Genomic DNA, 23,104 nt, shown 5'->3' on the forward strand with positions numbered 1-23,104 from the left:
TTGTGCTGTTTGTGCAGTGTGACGTGTGCCGCGGGAAGCATCTTCTGTTCTGTGTTGTGGCGTATATAAAACTTTAATCATTCCTAAGTTATTAATGGATATGTTTTTAAGGCCCTGCTGTAGTTCAGGAGAGCTTTTCCTGTTAAATGTAGTTTACGTAATTGTTGCGCAAAACAAAATACGAATGCAGTGTATTTTCATTTCACAAGATGTTTTTAAAAACCTGGTGGTAACCAAGCAGGTTTATCTTAGATTAGGTTACTAATATAACACCATACAGCACATTAATTTATTTTTATATAATTTACCCTCCATATATTTCAGTCAAGGAAAATAGTCACATCTGATAAAAAAAAATTCAGTTAGGAACATATTTTACAACGATAGAGAAGTAAATAAATAAAACCTCTGAAGATTACATAATATATAAACATTAAATCATAAATCTAGTTGTAAATTTAATTATAGTCATAAAGCTATTCCAGCTATTTGCATTTAGCCTAATTGTAGACTCTTTCAAGATTGTATATATAAGAATATATTTTCTTGCTCCTGAAATATATATATTCCCAGTTTTAAAAATTAGCTTCACTGTACAGCATATTTAGCATATATAATATTAATTTATTGTGCCCAGAAAAATATACATTTTGGCACATGGAGAAACAAAATCAAAGTGATATGATGAATGAAAACATTTGAAACCATTGAGACAACTGAGGAATTTTTACACATACATTCAGAGAAAGAAAAAAAAAGGTACAAAAGCGGTGTCTGTGGCAGTATCTTCAAGGCACTAATGCGCACCATTCAGGGGTAAATAAGGTACAAAAGTGAACTTTTTAAAAGGTAGCACACCAGTGACAAGTTTTGTACCTTTTTTCTGAGAGTGTTTTGCGAGTCAAAGCCAGCCGGTGCTGTTGTGTCTAAACAAATACCTGTAACTAAAAAAAAAAAGCTGTTTACTTAAGTCCAAAAGTAAGCTGGATTTTTCTGGTCGAGTAGTCCAGATTGAAGGCGATGATTTGCACTAAGAACAGGATTTAGTGTTCGGCTCTCTGGATGAGCAGTATATTAAAACTGTGTACTTAGCGTACAGCACTTTCCTACAAAAACAGATCCGCCGTGTTACATAAACCCCGTGAAGATCGGTCATCACAGCACTAATGGAAATGCTAGGTAAAGGTTTTACAGGCCCAGACCAGGTATGTTATTATGATGAAGACATGTTCTGATGGACGCGGTGTCAGTAATGACTACAGACTGAAATGGACACAATGGGAGGCTGTGAGTGTTGGCAGTCAGGTGCTGGAGGAGGACAGGATCTGAGCCAACACGCACTCATCCACATAAACACTGCTGGGCTTATTCTCACACAGCACCGACCTGGCACTGCACAGCCTACAGACCAGACACACAACACTGCCCTTGGTGGATGAATCCAGGTCACAGGCCACCCAAAAATATAAAGAAACAAATGCACTATATTTGAAGTTTCAGACGTTTACTTTTAACAATACAATTTTTAACAATTTGCACAAATTAACCATGGTTTTACTAAAAAAAAAAACAATTGTTTCTTTAGATAAACTGTGGTAAACATTTCATTTTGGTGTAACTTTGAAAGCAAATAACTTTCTGAAGCATTTAAAGACTCCATTTGTCTATTCATTATTTCTAAAGAAACAGGAAATTTTATAAAAGGCTCCATTACCTTGTATCTTACGTTGTGGTCCCATAGAAGCAGTTTTTGTAAAAAAAAATAATAATAGGCTAACGGTTGCGTCAGACCGCACATCGGACCCGGCATATTGCCAGAACGCCTTCTGTGTGAAAGCAAACACGTCCCGGGATTGATCCAGGGTCGGGGACCTAGTAACATTGCCGGGTTCAACACGGGACGAGCGCTGCGTGAACAAAAGCCAGATCTAATGCCGTGTCGAAGTTATCGTGCGACTCTTTTACCAGCTGTTTTGAAGGAAGATCAACGTTCGCGACAAAAAACAATATGTGCAAACTGTAATGAAGCAGAGATCAGTTAGTTCCTAACTTTCAGCGCTGACGCAGAGATCGTTTGCTTGCTTCAGTGAAAGCATAACGTGCCTAACGTTTTCGACTGGTACATTACACGTCACGCCCTGATGTCATGTGTCACTACGGGATCTTTAAGGGTTGTGTGTGAAAGCACGCACATATCCCTGGCAATCACTGGCAGTGTGAAAGTGCAAAATCTAGCGACCCGGGAACAATTGCCGGAACACTTTACCCGTGTATTTGCCGGAATGGCAGTGTGAAAGGGGTTTTACAGGTTACTCACGTGACATCTACGTCACCAAGTTCAGTTTGAGTCTGCACAGTACGCTCGACCCCCAGGAAGTGCGTGCTTCTAATTGAGTTCACTTGTCCCCGTTGAATCCAATGGGGCCACTGTGTCCATTTCTTTTATTGTCTCTTGGTGCGTTCAAGTCCTCCTGGAGGTGGGAAGTCGTGCTTACAAAACGGGCTGATGACCTCCTTGTTCTATAAAGTCCCTCCTTCAGAAATACATAATGAGTTCTGATTGTGCCAGCGGTTCCTGTGTTGTGATTTGACGGCACCTGAGCGCGCGCTGCCCTCCTGGAAACGCCATTGGGCTAGTTTTGGAGTAGTTTTGAGAAGCAAGTGAGAAGCGGGCAGGATTTGTTTTGAAAACCTGGCAATCCTGATCTGAACGCACGTGCTGGAGATGTACTTCTAATCACAGAACGCCTTTACTTACGAGAAGCGCATGAAAATCGCATTCGATTTTTTTGCACAGCCCTAACATCTCGTTAACGAAGCTAAACAGCGTTGCCCTTTGTGTAATAAGTAACAGAAAATGTTAAACGCACCAATTTAAATAATAAAATACACTTACCAGTTGTGGTCCATAAACAACGCCTTCTCCAGACAAAGAGGGAACTGCTCCATCTTTCAAGAATAATCTTTGTGCGAATCCGGCATTTAACTGATTGAGATTGAGGAAGCTCGCTGTCCTCAGCAAAATGTGCTGCACATAGTTTTACATGTGGATTATAATTTTCGGGAACAGAGTTAAACATAAATTGTAACCATTAATCTCCAAGTACAGCGTCCTTGGGAAGACCAAACAAAGGTGGTTGGACTCCGAGATGAAAATAACAGCGTTTCGACGACATGGAGACAAAAGCCCTCTTCAAACGCAACTCTTCCTCCTTCTACGTGCGAGCGCAACAAGACCACGCCCCCTTTTTGTGAATTCATGTGGGCGGAGGTTAGTCAAAAAATTTTTTAGTGACGTCATTTCTGCAGGAACTAGAGGGATGTAGTGCAAACTGGTCGTTCGTTGTAGGCGAATTGTGTTAAATAAATATATAAATATTATTTATACTCCAACAACAACATTACACAATAACTAAAGTTTATAACATGGGATCACTAAGAACGGAACCTTTAAATTAACATAAAATATAAGATTATTATTATTATATTTATTTTCCCAGTATTTTCTTATACATATAAGAATATTCTCACATATTTGCTGGTGAAATCTGGGTCATATTTCACTTTTTTTTTTTTTTTTTTAAAGGTAAAACTAAAAATGAAACTAAAACTATATATATCTATATATCTATCTATATATATATATATATATATATATATATATATATATATATATATTATGTGTGTGTGTGTGTGTGTGCACGCAAATGTATTGTTTGCTTTATATTATACATATATTAAACATGTATATACATACATATTTATATACTGTATACACTAGTCAGCATTTGAAGTGGATCAAAACCTTTTATCAAAGTAGTCCTAAAACCTAAACCAAAATGTGCTCCTGTCTTAAGACAACTTTGATTAACTTTTTTTAAACTTTGAATGCCTCTTCAAATGCTGACTACTAATATATAAATAATGCATCTTCAAAATCCTTTCAGAAAAATTGGAATGCCAAAACAAAAAACTTGATTAACTGTCATAAAAAGATAATACAAGCATTCAATTTAACACACACAAAAAAAAAAGATTATAATTTATACTTCTTATTAACATTTTTTGCAGACTTTATAACATTTCACTAGGGTAAATAATGTAATTCAAAGGAAAAAAGCATTATAATGATAGTATTACGTCATTTATTTGTTCAGTTTTTAATCCAGACAAATATACAGTACATACTGTGCATATACTCCAGTTTGTTTTGGGCCCCCAGATCTTTAAAAACATGCTAGAGAAGAAAACAGTAAACTAGAAATGTACACCGAGAGCAGACTGCTCCCTTACTCCTCACATGAAACAAACATCAAAAGAGGAACATTATTATTACAGCACAAAAAAAAAAAGAATTAGCTTTACATTGAATAGTCACAGGAACACTGTTATCATTGTTTTACACTTTGCAGAACATGCTGGAAGGGGAAGTGAAAAAAAAAAAGTATTTGCATAAAGCACTTCTTAAACCAATAATTAAACAGCACAAGCAATGCATTACTCGCTGTACACTTTTCAACAAAACATTCACAAATTCAACAGACTGCACTGAGCGAAAGCTGTGCATGCAAAGAGAAAGACCGTGACCTGAACTGAATATATGTGCATCACTCCCCAGCTGCTGCTGCTGATGACATCACATCTATTCACAACAGAACGGAGTGATTACCCAGCTGCTGCTGCCGTAAGAGCACGTCATCAATGCTTTCTGTCTAAACTCAACGCAAACCAACACAAACACACAGACTTGGACCCTCCTGAGACTTTGGTTTAAGTATGTAACTGCCTTTATTTGAGTTAACATGCTAAAAATAACTTAAGGAAACAACAAACAAGGGAATGTAGCATTAAGAAGTTCAAAAGTGCTTGAAATAAAGCTGTGCAATGCTAAATAAATGCATATTTGAAATATATTAAAAATTATAATTGTGGAAATTGTTTGAACGGCTCCATGTTCCCTTTTTGCAGACATTTAGTCAGTGTAAACGTTTTAGGTATAGGAATCTATGAACTGTGTTCTGGACAGCTTAATATATATACACACACAAGCTACATTAAACAAACAAACAAAAAATATATATATATATTTATTATAACTGCACAAAGAATAAGCCAGATAAAAAGTAAGAGAGCAGCACCTGTACTGACATTCTTTGACTCGATGTGCCAAACATTTGAAAACTCAAGTTATTGAGGTGTTTGGCAACTCCCTATGATTTTGACAATAAACAACATTGCAAAAATAAAGAAAATGTGTAATATGAATAGTTATGCACAAACAAGATATATACATCTAGTTTTATAACGGAATGTTATGCATTTCAAAATGCAAGGCAAAAAAACCTACAACTTGATCTTTACTATCCCAAAAGTAGTTTCTCTGAAATAACATACAGTAGCACACAGAAACATATAGTCCTGTTCTGAACAAAGTAAGTGCACAGACAAGTAAAGAGCACATTCAGTGGCAGACGACACAGGATTCGTGTGACTTGCAGACATTTTTGTAACCCAGTGGCGGATCATCTCTCTGTGGTGTCTCCAGTCACAAAGCTCAGATCATCAGGGATCAGCTGCTCGCCTGAGAACCAGACACAGACGCCACTTCATCAGACCACACACAGTCTGTACGGTCATATTATATACTGCAATACCCTAATATTATATTCCGCTGGTGTCTGGGAGATAATGACAGACTAAGCAGGTGGCTGACCAGTCTCACTCGGTTTTTAACTCAACAAAGCACTTATATTTATCTGTCATACAGACTGTGTGATTGGGTGTTTGCCTAATATAGAACTATTTATTTTATTTTTTTGCAAGAATCTGCATCTTCACCCACCAAAATTAAAAAGAAATAATAACCCCCCAAAATAATAAACATTACATTCATAATTAGTTTTTTTGAACTGACAATGACATGTTAAATAGACATTTCTGTGAGTCTGTATTACTTCTGTATGAAAGCGCATTTCCACTACGGGATACATTATTAAAAAAAATAAAAATTATGTATCTCTATCTATCCTTCTATATATATATATATATATATATATATATATATATATATATATATATATATATATATATATATATATAATAAATAAATAATTGCACATTTTCTATTCACTATTTAAGTTTTTCCCTCAGTTAACATCAACAATTATTGCAGTTTTTTATTACAGAATTGCTAAACATAAAAATACAAATTCTGATTTTATCTCTTGCAATTCTTTATTTTTTTTTGTCAGAATATGGAGAAAAATTTCCAAATTATGAGATAAAAAGTTGCAATTACCTTTTTTATTTGTTATTCCATGGTGGAAACTAGCTTCCATTGTTCTGTTATAATTAGTAGCTTTTTGCTTAATTTTTAGTAAGACTGATTCTAATTTACTCTGCCATTGAAAAGTTTGGGCTCAGTATGTTTAAAATGTTCATTTTTTAAATAAATTAATACTTTTATTCAGCCAGGATGTGTTAAAACAGATAAAAAAATCGATAGTAAAGAGATTTCTATTTTAAAAATGCTGTTCTTTTTAACTTTTTCTTCGTCAAACAATCCTGGAAAAGTATCACGGGCTCAAAAAATGTATATATAGTAAGCATCGCAAGCATCACAGGAATAAATTATACTTTCAAGTTTAAGAAAATAGAAAACTGTTGTTTTAAATTTCACAATATTATATTCATTGTTTTCTATTTTTGATCAAATAAATGCAGTCAGAATGAGCAAAAGACATTTCATAAAGTTTAAATTTGAACAGTAAAAGACAAGTTGAGTGCTACCAGCCAACAGTTTGCACATATTTCAGTGTATTAGCTAACAGCAGCAGTGAAGTGTGGTGGGATATGAACCTGTGCAGGGTAGAGATCTGCTGTCAAACGCACAGTCTCCAGCCTCCAGAGCCACCACTTCATCCTCGGTGTCACAGTCCAGCTCGCTGTCACTGCTCATGCTCGGCAGCACATGGTGGGGCTGCGTCTGGCTGAGCAGACCTATGGACAGAAAATCATACCTTTATATGAACTTACCTTCAGATGTCAGTACTGAGAAAATGTTTTTTTTTCTTATTTAGTATTAGTAGTGCTTTATTTCCTATTGCACAGTAAGAGAGTGTTACTCATGAAGCACCTGAATAAATGTAATTTCCTGAGAACTCCTCTAATTTGGTGTTCAGTTAAATGACAGTGGCGTTCCTTCACTGCGTGTGCAGTGACTCATCGATGCAACACAAGTGTAACTTGCTGCAGAATAATTATACCCAATGTTTTTTCCTGTTTTTGAGTTTTCAAGAACGGATCTCCATGTCTCACCTTCATCGGGGCATGAAGAGGAAGAGGATGCTTCAGCCAGAGACTGCAGTGACTGATGGATCTCGCCGGAACCCTCTCGGTCACAGTTAAGAGAGCTGTCTGTCAGCAGGCCAGACCTGAGGGATACAACCTTATTAAAAAAGCCATTGTGTATTATGCCATTTTATGTGAAAATAAAAAATAGCCCTGAATAAAAAAAACAAATAAAATAAAAAAAGTGTTTATAAATTAACAATAGCCAAAAAAAAAAAAAAAAACACCGTGCATTTTTGCTAAGTAATATGCATTGCTAAGAATTCATTTAGACAACTTTAAAGTTGCCCAGACCTGTCAGTATTTGGATTTTATGTATTTTTTTCTGATTCTAGTTGTATCTCGGACAAAAACTGTCCGATCCTAATAACAATACAGCAATGGAAAGCTTATTTATTCAGCTTTCAGATGTATAAATCTCAGTTTAAAAAAACTGACACTTGGTTTTGTGGTTCCATTTACATTCCATTTACATTTATTCATTTAGCAGACGCTTTTATCTAAAGCGACTTACAGATGAAGACAGTGGAAGCAATCAAAAACAACAAAAAGAGCAATGATATATAAGTGCTATAACAAGTCTCAGTTAGGTTAACACAGAACACGTAGCATGGGATTTTAGATTCCTTCATAAAAATGAATTTAATGACAAATTAAAACCAAGGGGCTGCGCGTTTTAACGTCTATTCTAGATCTGAAAACAGCAACCTTCATTCAAGCTCACTTACGGCATTTGTTTATGACTGGAAACACACACACAAACAATACACTGTGCTGTTGTATATTACCCGATGGCTGGAGTCCTGCGCTGTTTGGTGGCAGGAGCAGCTGCTCCATTGAGGCCTGTGACGCTGAACAGGTCTGAAGCTGAAGCTCCATACGGAAGTTCCTCGTGTTTGGAGCCAGAGGGCTTATCAGAGGAAGAGGAGCTGCTTCCCAGCGAGGGAGGAGAACTCTGCACACTGCGTGCTTTCAGCGAGCCTGCGAAACCCAGATAGTGTCACTTCTAAACGATTTGAATACATGCTGTAATATCAGGGTTGAGTTTTCCAGAAGTCTCTCAAAATTCAACTCTCAGATTATTCCTAGCATAATTGGAAGAATTTCACAGTGATTGTTGCACCTTGGGGTGAGCAAAACTGCATATTTTCATATTTTATCTGAACAACTAGTTAAGTAGTCACAGTAAGGCTGGTTAGGTTAGATTGACATGGCATCTTTAAAATGCAATGCTTATGCTAGTAATGCAATGCTAAAATGCAATGCTAGTAAAACATGTTGACTGATGTTAAGTGTAGTGTACTGACCATCCAAACAGGAAGCTCCCTCTCTGAGACAAGGAGCAGGTTCAGTAGGAGAGTCTCGTCCAGCTCCTCTCAGCTCTTTCTCCCCAGCATCCACAGCCCTGCGCAGCGACAGTCCACCCAAAGCTCCCGCGCTCTCCTGTTTAGGAGAACCAGCCTTCTTCACTCCTGAAACAAAGTCACACGATCCTTCAGCTTCACATGATCCTTCAGAAATCATTCTAATTTTCTGATTTGGTGTTCAAGAAGTTGTGCTGCTTAGTATTTTTTTTAAATGGAAAATGCAACTTTTTTCCAGGATTATCTGACTAACAGAAAGAACTATGAAATAAAAATGTTTTGTAACATTATAAATATCCTGACCTTTTGCTGCCTCATTTTGACGTTTTGTGCAGTGTGATATGCAATACTCATTGCATTTTGCTCATTATTTAAAAATCAATACAATTGTCAATCAGTTTTAGGAGCGCATGATAATTGTAAAGACTGCATTATTTGTACAAAAAAAACTTTTACAAAGCCATACAAATTTTAATCTAAACTTCATGTTACTAAAACTTCGTTTTAATGCGTCATATAAGGTAATCTAGATCAGTGTCATACCACTTCGAGAGTGTCGTGATGAGACGGGCGCTTTGAAGAGCAGATCGCTGGGTTTGCGACTGGGTCCCATCTCAGAGTCCATGGAGGGGCCCTGCTCGTGGTTTGCGGCTCCATGAGAGGGGATTCTACCGGGTCCACTGCGCGCTTCCAGCTGTCCTTTTACGTCTGACATCTTACTGCGAACTTCTGCCATCTGAGCCTTCAGTCTGATCAGGACCCCCGAGTCCGGGGCTGACCGACGCACCGCCTGAGGCCGACGCTCACGCTCTTTACGAGAAGGCACTGCAGCGGCTGTCAATCAAAAACGTTTAATGAGTCATGAATCACGTCAACTATACGGTCACTTCAGAGTGAGTTCATGTTCATAATTCTGATCACATCAATGCCACCTTGGCTCTGGAGGAGAGATGTAGGGGGACGGGGCTGCATCCCCCACAGTGACTCCATATGGCTGCGGTCCTTCAGGTCCAGTAGTTGGATGAGGATGACCGGGTCGATCTCCAGGAGGCTGGCTGAGCTTGCACCTGCCCCTCTCCTTGAACCCCGGGCACCTGCACCAGAACCTCCTGACCAGCAGTGGGAGACAGTTAGTACAGACGGTGTAAGATTAGCATATATATATATATATATATATTAAATAGGTTTAATTTTTCATATAATATTTATATTAAGATACAGATTTTTTTTTTTAAGTTTTAGTTTTAAATGAAGTCACAATGGAAATCAATCTTGAGTATCTTTGTAGTGAAATGTAATTGTTTATTATTAATGATTTATCTGGCACATCATTTTATGTTTTACTTTTTAACTTATTACATCAGTCATATAGTTACAAATGACTATACAACATTATAGTCCTAGGTATTTTTTGGATGAGAATTATTAAATGTAATTTCAATTTTGTGAGCACTAAGAGTCTTGCAGCAGAAGCTCTGACAGTGTTTTAAACTGCAGATTCTGCAGTCAATCTTCAAAGGCTGATATGGTAATTCAGCTCCGTTACATCACTACAAGTGATTAACAGGGTGTCACAGTCGATGACACTTCAAAGCCAAGTGTTTCAACACACCAGATTGCCATATGCATGACACTCGCTTTTCATTAGAGAAACAGCATTATTTGAATCAATGAGGCCGCTTGGACAGAGAAACTCTGGTTCACCTGTTGCTCCTGCAACATCATCGGGTAATTCACCTTCCTCCAGGTCTAGATTCCCACTGTACTCCACATCATTCTCACCAGACCTATAACAGATTTAAAAAAACTTGTGTTATTTCTCTAGTACTAGAAGAATGTCAGCAGCAAGTACACAAATCCACAATCCATAACCAAATCAGCTCTAGATTTTGAATGATTAATTGGATCCCAATGGAGCTAGATGAGGTGTGGCTGGTATTATGTCCCCAGTGTATCGCCGCATGCTTTAAATAGTTAGGATTCGTTTGCGTGGCTCCCCCTGTTAATAGTGAAAAGTGGTATAGTCTGAAATAAGCTGCTCCACAGGGGGTGATGATAGCATTCTCCTCCAAGCATCCTGCTGAATATGTATGTATATGTGTGTGTGTGTGTGTGTGTGTGTGTGTGTGTGTAAGGGTAACATGCACCATTGTCTCAGGCTCAACTGTATGATGACTCAGTCCTCTCCAGCGGTTCCACTACAGCATTTATAGAAGCTGAGAGCTTCGACTCCACAAAGATACATCAAACAAATGTTTGCTTACCCTGCTAGTATTTACACAGTAGATAATAATGAAATCAATCATATATAATTGGACATTATTGCATTTGTCCTGAAATTGCTAATCGGTCATGAAGCATCCTGGAAAAACATGACCAACCACCTACTCTCTGGTAAACCAACTGTGCTGAAACAAAGGTTTTGAACTTTTCCATTTTTTGCTGATTTAAATGGGGAAAATGTGATCATAAAACAAAAATCAAGTCCATATGCAATCTCAAGTGGTCACAGGAAACCCATTTGAGATGATAATACCAGTTGTAAACAGTGCCTAACACCCCATAATTCCCTCTTTCCCCTACTTTATCCTGAATAAGCGGCACATCTGACATTTGGGTAACGGTAAGTGCATGGGCACCTTTACAAAGCCAACATGAAGAGCTCACACAAAACACTCCAGCAAATAGAGTCAAAGGTGTGAGAGAATGTGCGTGGGCTTGAGAGCAAGAGAGCATGTGTGTGTGTGTGTGTGTGTGTGTGTGTGTGTGCACACTGGAAAATCCAGAGACTGTGAGAACGAGCATTTGTAAGCAGGAGGCAGAGGCTCTGATGACTCATTCGTCTCATCTGGTTGGAGCAGTGTGTGTGTTTGAGAGCAGTGTGAGCGGGCGGTAGCCTGGAGCATGAGCAAAAACATGTGAGGTTCTGACTCCAACACCTCACTACAGAAACACGAGCGCTCTCACAGAGCCTACACAAGTCAAAGCTGCCAATACTGCTCATTCTCTCAGATCGTGATAGGACAGGACAGAAAGAACAGCTCTCTGGTTAAACACAGAGTACGAGGGAATGCCTGTCACAAATGAGGAAGCAGCCCTAATTAAACTGTGCTTTCCAGCCGGGGGGAGGAAAAAGCTGTTACCCTATGGCACATAAAGCACCATCTCGTGTGAGAATCTTAGTACACTAGTATTTACCACACCATGAGAACGTGACCTAGCAAATGAGGAGTACTGCTTTAAGGAAAAAAATAGAAAATCACTATAAGAGCTGATCACGATTTTGCCAGAAATGCTTTCAAAAGACCTACATTATCTACATATAGCCCACAATGAAATGAATAATATTAATATTATTAATTTCTCTAATTATAGCTCATTCAGTAAGGTTTGCATAGGAACTGTTAGTCATTACTTTGATTCTGCCTGGGTTAAAAGAAATTAAAAAAAAAAAAAAAAAAAAATCTTGTCATTATTTATTCACCCTCATTTTGTTAGAAATTTGTTTTAGTTTCTTTCTTTCGAATAAAATTCTACAAACAGAATAAAACTCTAAGCTGCATTTTTCCAGATAAAGAAAGAAAATGAACAGAGACTATCAAGACTGTCATTCAAAATGAAATGGAAATCAAGACAAAAGCACAAAATTAAGGGAAATTATTACTTTTTTTTAACCATACTGGTGACTATAACAGTGGGCCTCAAATGGTTCAAAAAAACACATTCTGAAATTTTAGCAAAGAGGTTTTTAAATCTTGTACGCACATGGTCTCTTCGTCAATGTCATTCTCCTCTGTGTTACTGGTGGCTGTGGAGCTCCCAGAGGTGCTACTACCGTCCAGAGGATTGACATCTTCATCTCCAGTGAGACAGTCCACCTCCAGATCCCCGTCAGACAACTCCTAACATTGCATCAACACATCAGCAAACTGATCCTAATGTGCGCAATATAACATCCAATAGCTTCGAGCATAAAAATGATTCAAGTAACGTGGCTGTTAGGGCTTCAGGTTCACTATATTACATGTAGGCTTGTTTTCCTTCGAGATCACAATGAGTGTAATATGATTTGAATGTCACATGCCTAAAAGCAATTGATGATGTAAAATATGTTTTAGATGTGGCTATGATGAAATGATGGATAATATCTTGGGGGAGTTTTTAGTTTTCAAAAAGTTGATTTTATTGCTAAAAATAATATGAAATAATAATGAATTTCACTATGCTGTTCTGACAGGCCTTACATTAGAGTCATCATGCTGGGTCTTCTCCTCATCCTCATCTTCTTTAGTCTCTGCTGACGCTGCCTGACTCCCTTCTTCTAGTACAGAGCTCTTTCCCTGACGGGAGTCTCTTCCGGAGGAAGTCGTGGGGCAGAGACGCCGATCAAGTGGAGAAGAACTCCTGGACTTCTGCCGACGGAACAGTTCTATAGCTAACCTCTGAACAGAAATACGCCAAAATATAAAACGCATACATGAGACAACACAGTTTGGAAAACGTGTTTCTTCATTAAGTTTAAAAACATCAACAGGCATTACATGTTACAGCACAAATATTACACGTATACCTAATGCATTCATAAATAACACTCGCTACAGTCTGTATAGAAATAAGTGGCTATTTCAAATTTGGTTCCCATTTGAAATAACGCATTTTCTAAGTAGGATGTATTCAGGGTAACATAAAACTAGCATCTTTACCACTAACCTCTTTTAGGTTGTTGATCTGCTGAATGTAGCTGGACTGGGCTGACTCCAGCTGAGTTATGTACCAATACTGATCTCTACACTTCTGAAAAAACGTAGGTGATCGCACTTGATACCTGGGAGATTAATAGAAAATGCAGAGCATGAGAAATGAAGCATACACTGTATATATCCTTGGATAGTATATCATGCATTTCATGGTAATTCTAAAGGAGGAGGAAATTCCATTCCCATCCCATTAAACACAAATACTGTATGCTTCCTGTGTCAACAGGCTTTAAATGGGTCATGAATTATTTTTTTTGTACCGTTCTCTGCTGTCAAGCCATTATCAAGAATTTTGCATCAAAAACAGATGTAGTAGTAGCTCTTTAGTAGGCTCTTTTCTGTCCTGTTTATAACAACGCTCCGTTTGAATAGTCATGGTGGATTGTAGAAATGGAAGTAAATGCTCACTGCTATGATTGGCTTATAGTTGTGTATGTTTGACAAAGACAAAGAAATAGTGATCACGTAACAAAAACAGTTAGTCACAAAACTGTGTTGCAACATTACTGTCAGATCCAATATAGTCAGTACAGCATCCTTTTTTAAGTTTCAGTCTTTCTGAAAATCCCACTTGGAATTGTGCTTTGTAAACGAATCTGCAGTAAAATTAATTAAACAAAAGGACTGAAATGTTTTTAACTTCATTAAAAAATAAAGTTCATCCACTCTTTCCTAATGTTTGCACTGCACAGGGTTTTGTTTTCTTCTGAGCCATTTTTATCTTTGGGTTCCTGTGTAGACCTGCGTTCGTCTCTTATGTACACTTTAGCGTCAATCTCAGACTACTAATTGTCAGCTCCACAAACTGCCTACTCATTTAGTTAAAGCCCCTTTACCATCTTTGCCTTCATAAATTAGTAAAATGATTCACTATTCACTGGTTTCTGGTTCTGTATATTCTTCTCTTAAAACTACTATCATTACCCCTATACTAAATAAATCAGGGACTGATCTGTCAAATTTTTTAAATTATCAACCAATTTAGAGCTTTTTCGCATCTGGTTCCCAGACTCTGGAATAGCCTTCCTGATAATGTTTCGGGTTTCGGACACACTCTCTCGGTTTAAATTTAGATTAAAGACATCTCTTTAGCCAAGCGTTCACATAATGCATCTCATACAGTAATATTTGATCAAATGCACATTATTATTCTTTAGCTTGGTTGAACAAATCATTTTTTCTTTGTTGGAACAGCAGCTACGCTAATTATGTCTCTATTTGTTTCTCCGTTTCTGTCATGGGATTGACATCCCATGGTAACTAGCATTTACACAAGCTCCAGTCTGGATCCAGAACTCCTGAGAAGAGATGATGCCAAATGAGGACCTCAAATGATGCCAACCTTGAAACAACATACAGAACTACCAAATTTTCCCATAAGTTTGATTGCAACATATAATCATTGCTGTTAATAGTGTTCATAGTCTGTTTGATTATGTCATTAACTGATTTTTACCTTACATTTCTGCCATATGTACATCAACTTGACAGTCACCATTGACAAACTACTACTAAATACAGTATATTGGTGAAACTTAATTTTTATTTAAAGCTGCTTTGCAACAATTTTGTGGAAAAGTATTGTGAAAAGCACAATACAAATAACTTGAACTGGATTGAATTTCTAATTTGCCATTCATTTCTAAAATCTTGGAAAATGCGTTGCAGCTCAAGTTCACAATCATCTCTCCAAATAATAAATTATTTGAGCAATTCCAATCCGGTTTCCATCCCCACCATAGCACAGAGACTGCTCTTTTCAAAATAACTAATGATTTGTTATTGGCAGCTGATTCTGGTTTATTTACAATCCTTCTCCTACTTGACCTTAGTGTGGTCTTTGATATGAACTCACACAAGATACTCCTGGACAGAATTGTTTCAATCACTTAGGGATTACTGGCACTCCTCTGTCCTGGTTTAGGTCTTACCGATCACACTCATTCTGAATTTGAATCAAGACCATTTACAGTTACTACAGGTGCCCCTCAGGTTTCTGTTTTGGGCCCACTCTTATTCATCATCGATTTACTGCCTCTTGGCCATATTTTCAAGAAATATAGTATCCATTATCACTGCTATGCCGACGACACCCAGCTTTACCTCTACCAAACTCTCTAGCTCTTTTCCTCCACCTTCCTTGACCAGATGTGCAGCTGAAATTAAAGACTGGCTTTCAGCAAACTTTCTAGAACTCAGCAATGATAAAACTGAGGTTTTACTTATTGGTACAAAATCTACTTCGACTAAATCTGATTCTTTTACTGTGGACATCGATAATGATCTCCTTACTGGTCTTCCTTCTAAACTTCTCTACAGACTCCAACTGGTTCAGAACTCTCGTTCTGCTCGTGCTCTTTCTAGGACCGAGCACATTTCTCCAGTTCTCCAACATTTACCCTGGCTCCCAGTAAATTATTGCATTGATTTTAAAACTTTGCTTCCCACATTTAAGGCACTACACAGCCTTGCTCCACTGTGTCTTACCAACCTTCTCCGCATCTATACTCATTCTAGCACTCAGGTCTTTACACTCGATCTCTCTTGTGTCACCACGTATATGTTTAAGCACCATGGAAGAAAGAACTTTTAGTTTTGCGGCCCCTCGTCTATAGAACTCTCTTCCCCCTAATAATTGGAACGGTCACAGCCTTCACACTTTTAAATCTCATCTTAAGACTTATGTTTTTACCCAGGCTTTCTTATGACTTGCTCTTATTCAGCTTTTATTGCATTTATGACGTATGTATGCAGTTCAGCCGTTGAACTTTGTAATGCTCGCAGGACTTGTTTATTTAACTACTGTTTTTACCAATTTGCTTGCTGTAAGGTGACCATGGCATGAAAGGCACCATTTAAAGAAAATGAATTATTATTATTACATAATAGTCTAAAATTCAGCTGCAAGGTCGCACCTGAGCACAAGAGTGTCAGTCTGCATATTCAAGTAGCCCTCACTGGCGAGAAGGTCCAACCTGAAGAACCGGTTATACCCCCAGCACTCGCCCACCTCAAAGTCTGATGCAAATTCTCGAATGATGTTTTTGGTGGGGTCACTGGAGGCCTGATGAACCATCTCCACCCTGTATTCATACCTGGAAGAAATTCAACCAGTTAGCTTCTAAAACAATATTTGTGACACTGCACAGCAGGATGACAGGACAGCAAGTGCAGCCTACTTGGACGTCTCTGGGAGCCCAGCTGACAACTCTAGAAAAACAGAGAGATAGTTTCCTCGAACAACGCCATTGCCATCCTAAAACACAACAACAACATCTGTGAGAATAGGAAGAGTCTGTAAATTTGAATTTGTTACGGGTGACAAACTTACCGGATAAACCTTCAACCTCCAGCACAGGCCTGATATCTGGAGCGGGGGGCTGTAGACGGGGTCGGCTCTCTGCCGCAGAGTACTTAAGGCAATGAGACAACAACGATTCAAATGACGCAAGAAAAACAATTAATTAAAGGAAAGACAAAGGGAGTGTGATTACCTGAAGTTTGCCAAAACAAAAGTGCTCGAGTCATAGGCAGGGACCAGCTCACTGAGAAGAAATGAAATATGACTGTGAGCAATTTATCTCACAAATCGAAATAGGAATGTCTCTTCAAGTTTACCGCAAACTTTAAGTGTTCTTTTTTTTTTTTTATCTAACTGGAGAAATAGCATGCCACATTGGCCAACAAATTGACATTATGATTGAATGGCTTTATAAGCCTGGAGTTGTTTTTACAGGTGTGCATGTTTATTCATTATTCATAGACTGCCACAGAGAGCGCCAAAGTTCAAGCGTACAGATATCTCATCTCTGTGTGTGACGGTAAAGTGTCTATGTTTGTGTACCTGGTGAAGTCTGGTGGGACAGGGGTGGTCACAAAACTCTGCATTGGTTTCCTGTGAACCTGCTGGAACATGAGCAGGATCTCTGGACTCTTAGAGATCAGCTCACTCTTACTGCACGAACGCAGCTGTGAGGGAAAACACACTAGTCACAAATCAGAAAGTCTACAAACATCTGAGACAGTCATAAATTCTTCTAAAGTCTAATTTAAAGCTATATTTTAGTTATAAAATGATTGCAACTGCATAAATTAAGTGACAAGCCGAACTGAAAACTTCACATAAAATTCAGAATTAGCATTTGGTTAAATCACATTTTCTTATCTGACCCATTCTACTTTAAAACCTTTAATAAATAATAATAATAAAATAAAATAATAATTAAAAAAAGTTATATATACTTTTTTCAGGTCTTAATTGTAGTTGAATTGCACATTTCTTCTAACATGACTTGTAACTCCATTGCACATCTGCTTTATTTTACTGAGCCACACACCTGATGCTCCACTTCCTGCAGCAGAGACTCCAGCAGTTCTGTCTCCTGTGTCAGAGAGGTCTTCTGTCCTGTGGGTGCATCAACTTTACATTAGACCTCAAATGTCAGATAACATGAAAACTGTCAGAACAAAAGCATGTATGTACCCATGAGAGTGATGAGTTTGTTCTTGAGCTGATTATCGAGCCGAGCTATCATCATTTCCACAGCATTTCGGATTTCCCTCACCCTCTCATCCTTTGCCCCTCGCACTGCCTCAACATTCTTCTCCTGAAAAACATCAAATGCAAAAGTATAGCTCTCAGAGCTTTCACAATTTAGATCACAAGGCCAAAAGTATGTGGACACCCAAACATGCTCCCATAGAAATTCTTCAGCACCAAATTAAAATGATTTCTGAATCATGTGACACTGAAAAATGGAGCAATGATGCTGAAATCACTGACGTTTAAATTGTAGTAACATTTAAATTATTACTTTTTTTTTTTTTTTTACTGGATTTTGATCAAATGAAAAAATTCAAATCCGTTAGATGTATTTGTCCATGTAAGGTAAACGTGTTTAGTGCTGTGGCGCCCTCTATAGGACAATCCCCTGACGCAGGCGCTATAAACAGTAGCTGATGGACTTGTGTGGGCTTCTTGGCGTCCTGGAGTTTCTACATTATGTAAAACGCCTTCGAAAGCACTTATCAAACCAGGAATACATGTAATTAGATAACATTTGATTTGTCATTAGCAGCTCCATCTAAATGGGATTTGTGGCTGGTAAACTAGCATCCATTACAAACAGTCAACTCAAAACAGATCTAAATGGCTCCGTGTGGGCGGGAATGAGAAGCGAGGGGGCTTACCACTTCTTGAACCAGACTAATCAGCTCCATTAGCCGGCGCCGCAGCTTGGCCACCTCCTCGTTCACCTTTGTCACATGCTGCTCGTAGATCTCAGCCAGGGGTTTGAACGTATGACCTCCGTGCTGTGGAGAGGAGGGGGAGGAGGAGAAAAGCAAGTTCCTGTTTGAGACAACCTGACATACATTCACATTAGGCCCAGTATTATTCATTGATAATTTGCTCCAATGTGTGACCCGTCATGTTTTAGCACAACACAGTAGGATCCGAGGAAATGACAATTCACCAGCCTGACTAATACGTTTTGAATTCAGAATTGCGCACCATGCCTCCCCACAGAGCGCACTGGTGACAGATGCACTTCTTACAAGTCCAGCAGAACACACTCAACTTCTCATGATGGTTCTCACACCTGTTAGATGAGAAGAGAGAATCAGTGACAGTGAGTGTTAGCTCTACACTAAATGGTCACTTAGTCATCCCAGAACATGAAAACCAAACATGGCGCATGATTTTTTTCGATATGGAAACATTTGACCATGCCTATTTTTCCAAGGAAAATGTAAATACTGTCTGAAAAGCCATAATATAAATAAAGTTTTAAACATTTATGCTGTTGAAACTGTGGTACACTTTAAGAATGTGAAAAAAAAGATGAAAAAAAAACAAACTTGAATAGACATTTGTAACATTACAACATTACTTTTGATCAGTTTAATGCATCCTTGTGGAATAAAAGTAATCATTTCTTTCTTTAAAAAAAGAATAAAAAATTAAAAATAAAACACTTACTGACCCCAGACTTTTGAACTGTAGTGTATATATTGCACATTTAATATTATATATAGTTATTCCACAGGGCCAAAAACACTGTACTGCATCTGTCAAGACAGTATTAATATTCAGTATTACTCACTTGTCTTTGTCGTTCTCCTCGTGTTTAGTGAGGTTGCAGAGCTGCAGTGTGTCCAGTTGTTGAGTCACTTCCTCTGCCCAGCGACAGTTGACCAGTTCCCTCAGCTGAAGCGGAGCTCTGAATACAACACCAGCTTGATTAGCAAAAAGAACCATATACCGGTATGTTTGTTAAAAACACTTAACTATAAAGCTGTGGTTTGAACACACTTCAAACTGCTTTGGCAATTATGCAAGTGTGTTTTTATTGCCAAATATCAGGTGGCTCTGGTCCAGTTGTCTAAAGTTATTTTTTTTTTTTGGCTGCGGTTCCCTTAATGTAACTAATCAGTGCTTCCCTGAAATGATCTCATTCTGTAAACTCTAACAATAGAAAAATCAATACTTAATCCAGCAGATTTACTTCAAAGAGCGTCAGAGCTCAAAACATCATTTAAACTGAATAGAACCTCAGAACTTACCGACAGTGGGGACACTGAGCTCTCTGTTCAGTCAGCCAGCGCTGCCAGGAAGAAAACAGAAGAGGAAAATGTACTCTTTTATAAATGCTAACTTGGCTTAGCCTCCGAATCAATAAGAGGTCACTTATTAAAATACATGATGTGTTTTATTATTGGGATTCTTCCCAACATGGTGCACTTGGAAAGCATTAAATCTACACTGCTCATTACTTAAAGTGTTTTGGCAAAAACAACTGAAATATATCTGTCAGATCACAAGTGAAATGTGACATGTATAATATTTGTGTATGATAATAATAATAATAATAAACATGCTTAAGAAATCTTATTCAACCAAATCCTCAATGTATGATTTTAGTCATGTCCTGTCAAGCAGACACAATAAAGAGAGCAGAGAGATCGTTGATTAATTAGACAGACACTGCGAGCTTCTCTAGGCTGTGTGTAGTATGATCATTGTGCTGTTAATGAGTGTGTATGCATGTGTTTGCTCACCCGGATGCAGCTGAAACAGCACAGTTTGGAACAGTGAGGGCAGAGACGGGCATCACGCAGCTTTTCCATGCAAATGAAGCAGCGGAAGACTTCCGCTATGCTCTAAAGAGTTAGTTGATACATGAACACATTACTAAATTAACAGGAGACTAATAATATTCACTACAAAATAATCAAAGAGTTTATGTTCTTAAAGGAATAGTTCACCCCAAAATATAAATTTGCTGAAAATTGAGGGGTTTCTTCATCTGTACAGATTTGGAGAAGTATGAGCATTACATTACTTGCTCACCAATGGATCCTGTATAGTTAATGGGTGCCATCATAACAATCCACAAGTAAACTACACAATTCCAGTCAATCAGTTAATGGTCTTGAATTAATAATAAACTACTAATCTTGTAAAGTGAAAAGCTGCATGTTAGTAAGAAACAAATCCAACATTAAGACATTTTAACTTGCATCCATTACTTCTGGACAAAATAATCCATTAAACTATAGTGATCTTTGCACACAAGTATTTCACTCAAATGTCAAATGAAATGACTTTTTGCTGGAGAACTCATCATTATGGATAGAGGACTTTAGTCTGATGTCAACAGTCTGATGTTAAAAAAACATTTTCACTACACAATACATTAATTGATGGAATGGAATCGTTTGGATTAATGTGATGTTTTTATCAGCTGTTTGTACTCTCATGAACAAACCAACGGAACGCTAAATTTCTTTGAAGAAACAAACTCACCTACATCTTGGATGACCTGTAGGGATGTACATTTTCAGCAAATTTAAATTTTTGGGTGCATTATTCTACTATTTTTGTGCAATTCAAGCATGTAATATAGCACACAAATCTTATAGATCCCTAATAACTTTTAAAACATCTTCTTTTTTTTCCTTCTTCATCTGGGAGTCTTGAATCTCTATTATAATGACAAGAGTGTTCAGGACATTTCTTATAAATTTACCTTTTGTGTTCCATAGAAAAAGGAATAGATACTTGAACAACATGAGGGCAAGTAAATGATGACAGATTTTTGCTGTTTGGCTAAAGGTTGAAAGTAATGTTCTGTGTCTAAAGTTTTTTGTCTTTAAACGAAAGGCAACTTGATGCCAGCATAAATCATAAAACATACACAAACATCCTACTGTAAACATACCTCAACACTCTGCTCATCCATTTCAGCCAGTTTTACGTCTTACAGTCAAATATTCCTGACGGGAGAATCTTGGTTTGCTTTCACTGCAGTAAAAAAAAAAAGAGAGCAGAGACTATTCAGACGCTCACATCTTAGCAGTATAATGCACAGTCTGCCAGTCTATTGAAAAACAGTCTACAGTAGAGCTCTATGAATGCCTGGCAAATCAGAGCTGATGTGACAAGTGACAGAAGGCATTCATCTGTATGAGCTTATATGACTGCAGATGGCCAAAACACAGGATGAAATAAACAAGATTACATGAACTGCCTAAGTGCTGCAGGATACATCTGCCAACATCAAATGGAGGCCTTCATGGTTTTATAAGGCAAATAACGGTATCAGATACAAGATAGAAATAGTAAAAGATGATTGACTTTAACAACCAAGTAATCCATAAATGGGCAACATAGCGACCATTTCAATAACAAACACTGTAATTTATTTAAAATGCCTGCAGGGACAATATTTGAGCACATCCAACAAGAAACACCTTCACGTGCGAGCTTAAAAACTCGATGACAATACAGAGAGGATACGACACGACTGATAAACAGTAAAAAATTTAAATGCAAACTATAAATAAATGCACGGTGCATACACTAGCAGGTGATATAGCGCAGGTTAGCATTTAGCAAGTTAGCTATGAGGGTTTGCATAAAACTCACCATACAAAAAAACCTAGTATATATCAATGCATTTACCTTTAATTTTGCCCTCGAACCCGTCACTCCAACGGTCTACATCAAACGGTATTAATTTAGTGTTTTATGAACAAGTATTGTAACATCAGACTGCTTGTTTATTGACTAGCAGCAGCAAGCAGCGAATGTAGCGCCTATATGTCAATGTTAGTCACCATGGGAGACCGTGTCAGACATCATGGAAAACCGAATCCACCAATCGTATTTACTGTTGGTAGCTGAGTGGATTAGCATTAACCAATCACGATTGTGCATTACGAGTGGGCGGTTCATCTAGCGGTATGACACGCCTACTTAAAAGCGCCAACATTAAATATTTAAGCTTTTTGCTTTTATCGGTTTTAACGGATTTAACCGTTTTTTGTAACCAAATTCTTAGGAGTTTGTATCGGATTTACAATCTTTTGTCAAGATGACACAATGTAGTTGTTTTCTGGTGTAACAGGAAAAGTTGAAGTAGTTTAAACTAATGAAAAGTAGGTGATGTGCCATACATTTGGCATTTTTACCAAATTATTCTAATTCAAAGTCATACAGTACAAGCTTTATAAATGCCTTAAATAACCAAACAAACATTACTATCAGGTATTGACTGAGTTATGACTGCAAATGTAGAGTATTTGCATCGTAGATCAAGATCTCGGTATGTATCTTGTGGAGCGTCTTCA

The 23,104-nt window shown here is 37.8% G+C and overlaps 1 protein-coding gene across 1 annotated transcript; it reads right to left on the minus strand.

Annotated features, from left to right (window-relative positions):
- Positions 1-4,250: 4,250 nt before the first annotated feature.
- Positions 4,251-22,599, minus strand: trim37 (tripartite motif containing 37). Its single transcript, XM_026273822.1, has 25 exons — positions 22,437-22,599; positions 21,694-21,776; positions 20,531-20,632; positions 20,036-20,076; positions 19,576-19,692; positions 18,984-19,071; positions 18,662-18,784; positions 17,955-18,078; positions 17,809-17,876; positions 17,316-17,440; positions 16,966-17,016; positions 16,803-16,884; positions 16,651-16,727; positions 16,387-16,566; positions 13,425-13,539; positions 12,959-13,156; positions 12,480-12,616; positions 10,419-10,501; positions 9,647-9,823; positions 9,258-9,548; positions 8,658-8,822; positions 8,139-8,331; positions 7,318-7,433; positions 6,859-6,999; positions 4,251-5,581 (listed from the first exon to the last, which is right to left on the minus strand). The coding sequence occupies exons 2-25, from the start codon at positions 21,712-21,714 to the stop codon at positions 5,523-5,525; spliced, it is 2,874 nt and encodes a 957-aa protein (XP_026129607.1). The 5' UTR covers positions 21,715-21,776; positions 22,437-22,599; the 3' UTR covers positions 4,251-5,522.
- Between the last annotated feature and the right edge of the window lie 505 nt (positions 22,600-23,104).

This window comes from Carassius auratus, chromosome 10, assembly GCF_003368295.1.
Source record: "Carassius auratus strain Wakin chromosome 10, ASM336829v1, whole genome shotgun sequence".
Taxonomy (NCBI): Eukaryota; Metazoa; Chordata; class Actinopteri; order Cypriniformes; family Cyprinidae; genus Carassius; species Carassius auratus.

What these genes read in the sequence shown, in the direction of transcription:
- trim37 (XM_026273822.1), bottom strand. Translation starts at nt 21,714, where the DNA reads ATGGATGAGCAGAGTGTTGAG. An exon ending in GGGCTCCCAGAGACGTCCAA is followed by an intron (nt 16,567 to 16,650) that starts GTAGGCTGCACT and finishes AATTTCTTCCAG; the next exon opens with GTATGAATACAGGGTGGAGA. An exon ending in TGATGTTGCAGGAGCAACAG is followed by an intron (nt 9,824 to 10,418) that starts GTGAACCAGAGT and finishes ACTGCTGGTCAG; the next exon opens with GAGGTTCTGGTGCAGGTGCC.